The sequence below is a fragment of the Zonotrichia albicollis genome, chromosome 5 (assembly GCF_047830755.1).
Source record: "Zonotrichia albicollis isolate bZonAlb1 chromosome 5, bZonAlb1.hap1, whole genome shotgun sequence".
NCBI classification, from domain to species: Eukaryota; Metazoa; Chordata; class Aves; order Passeriformes; family Passerellidae; genus Zonotrichia; species Zonotrichia albicollis.
The window spans coordinates 55,817,784-55,831,256 of NC_133823.1; the positions used below are offsets into that span (position 1 = coordinate 55,817,784).

Consider the following 13,473-nt stretch of genomic DNA (forward strand, 5'->3'; position numbering starts at 1 on the left):
GAAGCTGGAGATGCCTCATCCCCAGATGTGTTCAAGGCCGGGTTGGATGGGGCTCTGAGCAACCTGGTCTGGAGAAAGGTGTCCCTGCCCATGGCAGTGGGGTTGGAATTAGACGATATTTAAGGTCTCTTCCAACCCAAACCATTCAGTGACTCTGTGATCTAAGCACCTGTCAGGACTGGGCATCATAGGAACAGGATGCCCAGTCCTGACAGGTGCTTAGATCACAGAGGTACTGAAAACTGTCAATAAAGTTATTGCTATTGTCCAGCAAACTGAGCATGGATGGAAAGAACAACCAACATAACCTGAGACTTCTTGAACACCAAAAATTGCTCTATTAAAAATATACTGCCTTGTAGCTCTCATAACACCACTCCAAGATTAGTAATTTCTGATATAAAAGTGTGGAAGCAGCAAACACAACATATAATACATGCAACGTGTTTGCCTTTACAATACAGGGTTTATCTAGCAAAGCTTGTCATAGAACTGCTCAGGTCAACCCAAAAAAACTTGAACCACTGAACCCAATTCTTCCTACCCACAAAAATTGATTCCTGTGTCTCCCTCTCCCCACAATGCTCAATATTTCCTTGCAGTTCATCTGTCAGACAGAACTGCCTCCAGCTGGGAATGAACCTCAGCTCTGCTTGACAGCATCACTGTCCCAGGCAGTGGTGATGAATGGGAGCAATGCCAGCCTACACAGCCTAAAGCTGCAGCTGTGAGGCACAGGTGGGCAGCAGTTACAACACGGGCACGTTTTAAAAGCTGAGTTTATATCATGACAAACATGATAAGTGTTTTGGTAAAAATTGCGACATTTCTTAAAACCTATTGCAATTTTGGATTTTTTTTGTTATTACAACTGTGAGCTTATGAATAAATGTTCTTTAGTGTTATAAACTTATTATCTTTTACAACTCTGCTGGCAGTGTTTTACTAAATCAGGGTATACTGAAGTTCTAAAAAAAGACTCAGGCTTGGTAGGTATGGTTGATGAAAGTTACTACAAAAAGGACTTACAGAAATGATACATCATTTTCTAGCAGCCTTCACAGTCTAATCATTTCATATAATTATATACAGGAAAATTCCTTTGAGATAAAGGTGGTCCCAACTGCAGCTCGCCCTGACAGCTGCTCAGTGTTTACACAGAGCTATTTGCTTCCCTGCATCAGCAAAATTAAGCCAGTCCAAATTTCTAAGAAAGAGCACTTATTCTGAAGAAGTTTTAAAAGCAAATTTTGTTTAACATTTGTGAAGAGCATTCTGAAGCTATGACTCCCCAAGACTGAGTTGAACAACACCTAGTTTACTCACAATGAAAGAGCCCAGTTTATAAGACAAAATGTTTCAGGAGCTTCAGAGTCTGATTATGTTTATACTATAATTAAGTTGCATCCATCCTTGCTCACCACCACCACCACCAAGATTCACATCTCCAGCCCTACAGCTGAATTGGCACAGCAGCCACAACTGGGCAAACACTGCCTTTAACAACAGTGACCTCATCAATTATGCTGAGTCACAGAAACAGACTTTAGAACAAATTAGTGGACTACACAAAATTTTGCACCACAAGAAATTAAGACAAAGTTGAAAAGTTTTCACAAACTCACTTTAAATTAAGAGGAGAGGAAATTAACAGCATGGTTTATGATTGTAAAACTACTGTGCTTGAGGGGAAATTCTGCTTGGCGGATGAGCATCTGAAAGGCTTGAAAAGATTAATTAAATAATCCTGTCAAAACCAGTTGTTTCTTAATGCTCCCATAATGAATAATACTAATTATGAATATACACTGTACTCAATGTGTGCTTTTGGAATTAATTTGGCAACTGTGACTATGGCTGAAATGTTTCCTAGATTTTATTTTTGGAGGGATTTATCAATTGAAGAACTTAATTTATTCACTACTTAACTTGCGATGCTCTTATCTGTATCACTGTTAAGACAGGAGCTTTTCAAGAAAACCTAAATAACTTCTTTAGATGAGAAATTAGGTGTTGCTGTTTTTTCTTGTTTAGTGGTTTGTTCCCCTTCAGCCACCTCTACAGTTCTGAGAGGACCACCCAGGGTCAGAAAGCAGCTGTGATTTTTCATCAAAGATACTCTGCTAGAGCTCCAAGGAATCCCTATAAATCATGCACACAAAGATGAGAGCAGTCAGAGCTTGCAGCAAAGGAAGGAATGCCCAGCAGGGCCCCCCCAGGGCTGGGGGGCTCAGGGGAAGTGCTGTGCTTGCCGTGCCCCCTGCTCAGTGCCCTGAGTCCCCCTTGGTGCCATGGTGCTGCCAGGGCAAGGAAGCCTCGCCTGCAGGGCAGGCAGGGCTGTGCCAGCCACACCCAGAGCCCAGCTGGGCTGCTTCAGAGCAGGAACCACAACTCAAGTGCCAGACCAAGCCCCGGGAGGATTCAGGCCCCAGTGCTCAGCAAGGGCTCTGCCTGTGCTGCTCCTGCACTCACACCTGGCTTTGTGGGGAGGTGTAAATCCAGTTGTAGGAACTGACTACAGAAAGTACAACTCCCTGAGACACGGGATTTTTTCATTCACATGGTGTGTGCCCTTAAAAACCAAATTAATAATAGGTTGGCATCAATATCTTCTTTCTCCAAGTGGCAACAACCAACTGCTACAGGAACAGATCTGAAGCCATTGATAACCCAGTTCTTACACTCATATGTGTCCCACATTTGCAAGAATCCTACTTTATGGAAATTGGAAATTAACACATTAAATACTTTGCAAGATCACCAACTCTGAATATTAAAAAAGAAATGTCAACGCTGTACTTTTCCTTTTTTAAACAAATATTACAAAATTGAATTTTATTGAGTTTCACACAAGATGCACTTATAAAATTGATACAGAATGTCATTCAACAGAAAAAAAATTAAAGCAATTTCAAGCTTTCTTTAGCAACTGCTAAATAATTATAAAATAAGATACACCAAATTGACAGATAATCTTAATTTCAATGTGTGAACATCTCCAATTAGTATAAAATACATCAAAAATTAAAGATTTTCAAATTTTTCCACAGCACAAGTCCTCTTCTTTTTACTTCATCCCTAAACATAACCACAGATTTTGGCCATTACTCCCACTACTCTTAAGGGAGAGGAGAGGCTGAAAGACTGCAGCAGGGAGTTCCCACCAGAGCAGCCAACCCCAAACTGTACAGCAGAGTTCTCTCATTATCAGTCTGCTCAGACACACAACTCTGTCCAACTGCCTCCATCTGCTATATTACTGTAATCCTGCAAGTCTCAGGGATTAGCAGATACATTAAACTTTCACATGTTCCTACAGCAAAGAAACTTTGGCTTTCCCATTCTGACAAATTATGAAATTAGCAAAGAGCAAATTGTCTTCATTTGTTCAGTACTGAAGTACTTTTATGATACCTTCCCTTGGAAAGTAAAATTGGTGTTTACTTGAATGTCTGAAAGGCATTTTGGAAGCTAATGCTGTGTTTTAACAACATATGAAGAATTTATCACTAACTAAGGGGTCTCTTCTGATAAAACTCTCCAGCCTATGTTTTGAGCACAAATTTAATCCACTCTTGGTCTGAGGATTCCAAAACTTCTTTTGTCAACCCTCCCAACTCTGCATCTGACACAGAAATTAAGATGCATTGTAATGCTTAAATGCTCTTTATAGATCTAGTCCATCTACTTAAGTTTGACTACAACCAATCAATTACATTGAATGGATAATTATGGTTTGATTGTCAGTGTGAGCTTTTATAGGCATGTTCTCAGGCAAGTTAATACACAGATGTCATTCTCCTAAGAGTTATATGCAAAATGCAGTGCAATGTTCTTTACTGCTGTGTTAATGCCACACCTACAGTTCCAACACAACACTTGCTTGCTGCAATTAACACTCCTGTTCTTTAACATTAGAAGTGCCCCTTAATATTTTTTCCTACAGCAACAAAAAATCCTCAGCTTTTAAAAAAAAAATTCTAAATAATTTGCCTTGCAGGACACACAACACATGAAATGAATATGCTTCATATTTGCCCAGTTAAGCAGAACCTTCATTACTGTGATTTTTCCTCGGTGTTTAGTATTCAGATAAAATACTAAGCAGTAAGTCTTTCACTTAAAGGCAAAATTTTATTCTGATTACAAGATTTTCAAGATACATCTTGAAAATATTTTTGTTGACAAGAATAACTGTCTTGACTTACTGTTTTATGTACCAATGCTTTATGTGTTTGTTGATATAAGCACGAGTTTTGAATTCTGCTTGCAGATGTTTAATAAAACACGGTAACTGGATAGGCAAGCTTCCGGTCAAGTCACCAAACATTTCCAGGAATATCCTTACACTGGAGGAACCTTCATGACCAATAGTGTTCTGGAAGCATGGTTGCATAATGCAGAACAGGGTTATGCTTTTTTCCAGTCTGTGTTCCAGAAAAGTGATACTGCAGCTCTGCCACCAGGCTAGAGACTCATGATCCATCACATTTTCCAAGAGGCAAGTTAAAGATCACTTACTTGACCTGACCAGATACCAAGCCAAGTTACTTGTAGAAAGAAATTAATTTTTTTGCCATTAATAATTTAAGTTTTTAAATAAATATTTATTTGCCTTTTGGCAACTGTCCATTCTGGTAGCATCTGCTGTCCCAACAGCTCAGTATCCTTAGCACATAGATTTCAAAAAAAATAAATTCTTAGTCAATTCTGTTTCCACAAATAGTAAACCTGTCTATCTCCAACAAGTCTTTCTTTGCAGACCTGTGTTTTAATTCTGAGCTGTCTTGGCTTATATCTTTTTCTTCTCCATCAGGAGTTGTCAGAAATTGATCAGAATTGCTTGTTACAAGTAAAGATGGCATATTCTCCTTCTGATGCACTGGTTGATTGGTAACTGATGTAGAACCGTTTTCATCTGTGGAAATTCCTGTGGGAACAGAAGGTAGTTACAAAGATAATAATGAATTTAACACAGACATATTGATACAATGTGCAACTTCCAAATTCGTCCAAAGCTATCCTGAAAAAGTGTGCTGCAGCAAGTCAGCAGAACAGCAGAAAAATGCTTTCTGGAAGCCACTATCTCTTTTTAGCTTTATGGTAAGAGATTTCCTTTTTTAATTTAGAAAACATATAGAAAATAAATATACAGAAAAACCAAATTCTACAGCAGTTTAAATAATCAGCAAGAGAACAAGCAGCAGAAGTTAGGACATACATGCTTATTTTTGTTGGCTTAAGCAAAAAGATTTGACAGTCCTTGTGTGAATCACACAAATGTTTGCTACTGAAATGAACAAAAGGAATCTCTGTAGCAGGAACTAGATGTGCCTAATCCTCTTGATAAGTACAATAAACCTGCCTTCTCCAGGGATAGCTAATAAATGACTCATGCACTGCTATGCACTGGCTTCTAAAGCAGTGCTATTAAAGATGTCTATTTTTATTCCTGTCTCTTACTTCAGTGGAACTGAACACTGACTTCATTAACCTAGGATATTGGTAAGTTATATCCATGTGTTTTTTCCCTATTTTGTTAAAATGCTTAAAGAATTAAAATGCACAAGCAAATCACAAGGAGATAAGAAAAAATATAAGAAAAAGATTATCTCCTCCCCAGTAAAGACTGAGCTATTGTTTCTAAAGGAGTCTGAAAAAATCTGATTGATGTGGAGAGTACTGCAGACCAGCCCAAGGAAATGTTACCTGTCAGAATGGCAGCATTATCCAAATTACTACAAAATTATTTCTGCAGAGCATCTGTCCACACTATGCCATCTACTACTTGGAGGTACATGAGTTACCCTCTACAATCTTACAGAAATTAAAGGTACTAAACTTGCATTGAAAAAGGACACAAATAACTTTAATTTTAGAATTTGGTTACAAATGTAAATATTTTCTACCTCAGAAGCTTCCAGATGTAGCTGGTCAGCCTATAAATGATTACCAGTAATTAGAGCTTTCATCCTTCAAGAGCAAGTTTAGAATTTTATTATTCAAAAATTCAACTGGTTTTGTGGACAAAGTGGAAACTCTTTAGGAAATTAACTGACTTAAACTATAAGCTGGCAGAAAGGAGACCAGATTAATTAATTCCCTTACCCTCATTCTAAGAAGAGATGGGTTGAGAGACTGTATTGTAAAACCCTGGTAAGTGGGGCACAGAGACTGACTAATACTGCAGAGTCCATCCAGCAGTAATAAGGCAAAAGCTGGGAAAGGTAAAATCATTCTTTCATGTAATCAAGAATTCTAGTAAAAAAGAGGTGCTAAAAAACATAAAATCTCCAAAAAACTGTAAAATTGAGCTTCTCCCATCACCAGTGGAAGCCAGGAATACTCTGAATAAAATCCATAAAAGCTTTTTGGTTGCTATGTTTTGTTCAAAAGCTTTCTGCTGGAGAAAATAAGCATCCCTGCTACTTCAGCTCAAAAGAGTCTTCAGTATTTATATAATGTAAGTTAAAAGCTCAATGTAAGTAAGAACAACTTACAAATGCAGTAATAGAATGTTTAATTAAAACATTATCATCATTATAGTACTCTAATGAAATGCAAAATTGAATGCAAATATGAATTCAGAACAATTCAGATCACATTCTTTCATCATGAATGCAAAGCAGCTGTATGAACCTAAAAGTAAACATTTGCACCAAGTTTGTGCCTGACGTGATCTGACACATATGAGACACAGAGGTTTAAGCCAAACACTGACAGATTCTTAACTCTCCCCTTGCTGGCCAGACACTCTGACGACTAAAGAGCACCTTGCATTTCAGGCTGCTCGAGTTGCTGGCAAGCCATGGAGTGAACACAATAAAAGCCCCACTGTTAGGTTCTCTAAGGCTCTCATTGAGCTTTTCCCACAGGAAGATGCAATCCAATTCAATTGACAGGAACAATGAAGGTTTCTGTTTCCTTCTATAATGTGTCACACAAACACAATACTGCCATATTCCCATTATAAATTAACTGCTGATGCTGAGGACCTGTAAGAGAAAATGGTGCTGCACAGACTGGAAATGGGGTAGAGACCCACTGAAATTCCTATCTGGATATCATAAAGCTTTTCATTATGTGTTCATGACAACTACAATTAACTACACCTATGCATAAACCTACCATGTTTTACTTTGATTTCCAAGAGAAATACAGATTGCTTCCCTACTGAACTTAAGCACTGTCACAGATGATGTGTAAATATTCACTTGCACAGTGACATAGCAAAGGGGGTTGGACTAGATGGTCTTTAAAGGTTCCTTCCAACCCAAACCAAACCATTCTATGGTTATGATTTTAAAACAAAAGCATGCTTCTATTCCATTGTTTCTATCACCTCCACATATCACAGTGACATCTTATCAGAGATATGAGAATTTATTACCTAAAGAAGCTGCATGAACTAAAAGCAAAAAATTATACTATATTTGCAGACTTGTATTCATAGCTGTGCTATGGCACAATTAAGGTCCAGCAACAGGGTTTGTGCAGCAAATATTGTCATGCATCTGGTTTATTATCAAATTTAGTCTGAAAAATTTTCACTGAAAAACACATCAAGGCAGCTGGCCTTACCTTGGGTAGATTTAAATGTGCCTTGCTGTTTGCCAGCTGGCTTCCCTGGGGTGGCAGTCAGGATAGGATTGAATAATTTCTCCTCCATTTTTGCTTCCTTTACATATTGACATGATTTCCCCAGCAGTACAATGCTGTTAAGGACCTTGAGAGATATTAACCTGGAAAAAAACCAGTTTATATATTTGCATTACCACATTAAAATAATTGCATATTATTCATACTGCAATTATTCATATGAAAATAATTGCATATGGTAAGTGCTGTCTTAGAAGGATTAGCTAACAAGTTAAATCCTTTCAATATCAAGATCAAAAGGTTTCCTAACGATTTGTTTCAGATTCAATGCTTAATTTTCTTTTTCCTCCAGAAAGCATCTAGAAAAAAAGTCAAGTTTTATTATTTAACTAAAGGACTACAAGGACAATTAAGCAGCCATTTAGGACATTAAATATTTAAACACAGAATTAAAAAGTGCCCTCAACACTGCAAGTCCAAAATAAATGTACCCAAATTAAGTGTGCCCAGCCAAGGATCTCTAGTAGACTTGGAACCACAGCACAGCAAACACAGAACCATGGAATCATAAAGGCAGTAAAAGATTTCCAAGCTCATTGAGTCCAGTCATTAACCCAGCACTGCCAATTCCAATGTCTAGTTTTTACAAACTACAGGCTAATCATGAAAAGTCATTTTTCACATCACAGGAGACAGTGCATAAAACTCAACAAATCCAAAGAGGTAGCACTGCATTATCATCATAGCACAGTCCAAGTGATGGCAGATTCTTTTTCTACTATGACTAAAATGCAGCACAAACATCACTGACTCCCCTCCCCACCTGTCTCCTTTTTTGAAGAAAAGGCCTAAACTACCATCAAGTGCTTTTTTACCATTCAACTGAGTTTTGCAAAATCTGATTTTCATTACTAGCAACACTTGACTCATAGAGCAATGTCCACTCCAGGGAGTGAGGGCTCATTGCAGAACAACAAGGAGAGAGTGATCTGTTCTCTGCAGAATGAATGAAATATTCTCTATGCAAATGAGTGAACCAAATGCAGACTCTAAATTCATTCTCCACTCTCTGAAGTCTGTTTATCATGTACATCATTAAAAGACTAAAAAGACAGCTTGAAATGAACATTCACAGACCCATGGAGCAGGTCTAACTGTTTCATCATAAAGTGACTCAGGCACACTCCAGCAACAGCTCCCCTATCTCTCTGTGTAAATGTAATCAGAACTTGTCAAACAAAAAACCAAACTACTCTACACTTTTAAGGGAAAAAGTAAGTTTATTCTATTTCAAAAGAGAAATGGAAGAATGTGCAGAGCACACCACTTTCAGTACTCAGAAGAAAGTGACATTTTAGTATCCAAGCAACCACAAAGAAGATATCATTTTATATAATTTGAAAGCTGTGCTTCTCTTCAATTTTATTATATTATTGGGACAGATTTTATTTCAGACAGTTGAGAAGGCTTCCTTCATTTTTAATGTTTTAGAGGTGTTTTTCTTATGCTTCTTATGTAACATGTTTTTTGTTCTGAGAGAACAGGTTTCCACAGCATAGTTTGACTCTAATTTAATGAGATCAGAAGTTGAAAAGGTCATAAATCACCACTTCCATCAGTTCCAGCTTCTCACAGAAAATTATGCAAGCATTTCTAGCAATTCTTTATTCTTTTCTGCCAGCCTATCTCAGGCTCAAATTTCTAACAATGGAAGTTTGAAGTTGTTCAAAATTCTATCAAAAGAAAACTCAAGGGTTTTTGGCAAGACTCTTTAACTATGATTAAAGTTTAACTAGAGTTTTTAATAGACAATACAAAATTAATCCATCCATAGTATAGGCTCAATTCTTTGCCCAGCTAACTGCTTCAGATTTTATCATGCCATTTCTCACATATCTATGCTATTATGTTTGTATTCTATATATATTCTAACACCTGACAAAAAGCTGAAATTTATGTTTCAGAATATGTTTCTGATGAAAAGCTGAAAATTATGTCTCAGAATAATAATTATTTGAAAGATACAGGAGGTGACCTAGCTCCAAGTCTGAGATCACAGCAAGAGTAAAAATTTCTTCTCACTTTTCAATGAGGACAAAATAGACCAAAATGTATTTAGTTTTGTGATCTGTGTCTTTAAATAGCAGCATTTAACAATTAATGTTAATCACATTACTGCTTTCTGCCCTCCATTTCCCAAGCCACAGAGAGGGAAAAATCCTAGGTTGCCGCAGTGGAATGGTAGAGGTAGGAAAATATTTACACATATTGGGAAAAAGGAAAAACCACTGAGCAGGATGAAAGTGCTGACCCTGATGTACCACAGCTTGAATGCGATGATCAGGGCAGAGTGCTTTGAGTTATACAAAGCTAGCTTTAGGGAGAACATGGGCACAGCATGTAGTATGCTGGGGAAAAAGTCAAAGTATGGTACAAAGGAATATGGCTAAAATTTTACTGTTTGGCCTATATGCAGTATCTCAAAGTCTTAGTTATCTGACACTGAACAGATGTGTCCCTACATGGATGTAGACAAAACACTCCTGATTGAGCTCCATTTTTTGCAGATTAGTCTCAGATTAGAGATAAGAGTCTATTAATTAAGAATGTGTAGTAATCCTGTTCTTTTCACAAGCTATTGTAGAACAGCAGCCTCCTCCCTTCCAGCATGGTCTCCTCTCTTCCTGCTGAACCACTGCCTCAGCCTTAGCAGTCTTATGCTTCTCAAGCCTTGCTGCCTTCACTTAAAACACAGCTTGGCAGGACACTGGAAGAAGCACTCCCACAATACTGCAGACAGGTTCTTCTGTCAACAGCTTGAAACACTTCATTGCTTATGATCAATTTTGAGAGACAACAAACAATGACAGTGCAGTACACAGCTTTCCTAGAAATTACAGACAGTACACAGCAAGTGTCTCAAGACAGGCAGACTCAACTGGATGTAAAGTACACTTATGCAGTCTAGAAATACCTATCAACTGGTGAGAAGTTAAAGGTAAGGTAAGTATAAACTGACTTGGCAGTGAAGGGATGCTGAAGGAATAATTACACACCTTTGGTATGGAAAATGAACTGCCATTGAACATTGTATTTCTTAACTAAGGTTACTTAATGACCCACCCTTCCCAGGAAATGTGAGCCTTGCATTTATTTTTTTTTAACAGTAGTTTCCTAGACCAAAGTAAACCTTGCATTTAACTACCTGAGAGAAAAATTCATTATCTGCTCAGAGCACTTGAACTGCTTGCTTTTGTTCACTTATTGAATCTTTTGGTCTTTTTACAGAAAACTTCATTCCTTGGAATCCAATTTCCCTTTTTACACAGAAGTATGGTGCTTGTCTCTCAGATTGTCTTAGTCTTGTTGCAATGAGTTATTTCCATTACTGAAGTTACTTATTGAGGGCAATAATCTCCCAATGTACTCGCAGTACTCAGGGACAAATCTGCACTGTCAATTTCAGATGATGAGCATAAGGGTTTTACATTTTTGTTCTACTGAATATAAATTCTGTTTATCCTTACATCCAGACATATCAACAGAAACTTCTTGCACATATGTAATCAAATAATAGTGAATACTTTTCAATTGTGTGGATTTACTTACCCACAGTAGAACAGCACAACACAAACATACGCTAAGACTCCTTGTACTTTTATTGAGCTTGTTACGACTCTGATGAGCTGTTTTAAGGATAAAAGTTAAAATTTAGCACACAGTTATTAACAGAATGTTGTAACAGACATTTCTTATTTGGTGAATAAGAAAATTCAAGAAAAAGTAGAAACATTTACACTAACAGAAATTTAGTCTAATGCTCCCCTTGGCAGTACTAACTACTCCAGATCTTGATCTGAATGAGTATTGTACCAGCACTTAGTTGCAACTTTGCCAAAACCAGAGCTTGACAATGTTTCCTTAACACTGACTTTCAAGCAAAATAAGAAGTGGAAAAAACCATATTTGCTGACAAAGCATGCACAGATCCCCAGCATTATAACTACTGCTTGTCTGTATGTGTGTATCTTATGTGTGTAGGGGGAAAGTTGGGACAGCTACTTAGACAAAACATTCTGCAATAGTTAATTCAGGACAGCACATGGACAGAGTTTCATTAATTAAGTCATTCATTTTATAGCAATGTGCATGTGAAACAAAGTCAACTATTTCAGAGTGATATACTCAACAACAGATCAGGAGCTCAGTGCCCCATATAAAAGAATATTGAATCATGAAGCATCATTATAGGGACAGTCACAAGGATTTCTATGAAAAACCTCAATAAACTGCTGCACTACTGCTAACCTTCTGCTTCTGCAGCAACCAGCTGCTTTGACCTTTCCAAATGAATGAATAGGATAACTGCCAAAAGGAATACATGTTTAGTAAATGCAGATGTAGTTTAATTCCACTGGTACAATTCAAGTTCCTTCAAATTCTACAGAATTAATATATATTTGATTTTCATGAAAGGCTGGGAAACACTAATGCATTTGTGAAGCCCCGAGTAGTATGTGATACAGGTTATACTGAGTGTTAACTCAACCTTTCAGCATAATTTCAGTTACCTCAGATGATAATTTCATCCTTAAAACATCCAGCCAGCTATCTCAGAGGGACACATTCTCAAAGTGAGATCTTATTGACAGAAAACTGATAGGAATGATAGTACTTACTAAAACAGCCAGTGGAAGAGGAATGAAACCCATTCTTCTGGAAACTGAATCACTATAATCTGTATATGCCTAGGAAAAGAAGAGGAAGAATAATGAACTATTTATGCAAAGGAATGAGCTTATTTTAGCTTGGCACACCCTCCAGATAAGAATAAAGCTCTGTTAACAAACACTATACTGGTATAAAGTGTACCTATTCACATTTTGGAATTCAAATGCAGATAGCTGCACTCTCAGACAAAATGTAATAAATACTACCATGACCAGTAAGATTAGCTTCAATGCCCTAAATCAAGAGCAACTGGAGTATAATACAAATGTCTAAACTGAGAGCAACTAGGACACTGAATCCAAAGCCACTATGATATTTCATCTGTATATTATTACCAGCTTAGAGACCTTTTTGTATTAATTTGACTGATCCTCAAATTCTCTACAGAAAAACCCGTTACAGGGATAAAAGAACAATTATCCACCACACTAGCAATTTTAAATCATTCTACAAACATCTATAATGAGCCTTAAGATAACTGCGTTAAAATTATTCTGAAAATGTTTTTACATTTGTACTCAAAACACAAGTACTTCACATGACAGTTTGCCTGCAGTATTGAACATCACACCAAAGTCAGTGCCTAAATGATGCTATTTTATTTCTCACAGATGATCCTTAGGAAAAGTAATGGGGTTTTCAAAACTTATGAACTGGGGTTTTTATTACTAAGAAATAATAACGACAACGATAATAATAACAATTATTATTATTAGTAGTAGTAGTATTAGTAGTAGCTGTTGGTGTCTAGCTTCTTTATAAGGTTTAAGTACTGCATTCCTCACAACAGCCCAAGAAACAAGCCCAAGAAAACTAGAGAAATCATAGTAAGGAAGTTCATTTATAGTTACAGCACACTTCTAAAGCACTGATGAGTGAAATGCTAACAAGTCAAACCTAGTCCTCATCCATGAAAGGTGTGCAGTAAACAGCCTTCCAAAAAATGGTACTAACTAAAAACAAATGGTCTGTGTGTTCTATAAATACCCATGCCATGACAGTAATATGGATAGTACAAACATCTCTAAATATCTGTGCACTCTATCTGTAAAGAAGCCTAAATTCCTAATGAATACTGTGCTTTAACCCAACACAGTTAAAATACCATGAAAAGAACAGTAATATGAAATTACCCTGTTAAAT

At 37.1% G+C, this 13,473-nt stretch overlaps 1 protein-coding gene across 2 annotated transcripts in view; it reads right to left on the reverse strand.

Annotated features, from left to right (window-relative positions):
• Positions 1-2,818: 2,818 nt before the first annotated feature.
• TAPT1 (transmembrane anterior posterior transformation 1) overlaps positions 2,819-13,473 on the reverse strand; it is a 49,356-nt gene continuing 38,701 nt past the window's right edge. For both annotated transcript variants that reach the window (XM_005485010.2, XM_005485011.2), the window contains 4 exons: positions 12,279-12,347; positions 11,209-11,285; positions 7,582-7,742; positions 2,819-4,930 (listed from right to left, as the gene is read on the reverse strand). In XM_005485010.2, the coding sequence (XP_005485067.2) occupies positions 4,701-4,930; positions 7,582-7,742; positions 11,209-11,285; positions 12,279-12,347 (537 nt within the window). In that variant the 3' untranslated portion in view covers positions 2,819-4,700. The remainder of the gene's footprint in view (positions 4,931-7,581; positions 7,743-11,208; positions 11,286-12,278; positions 12,348-13,473) is intronic.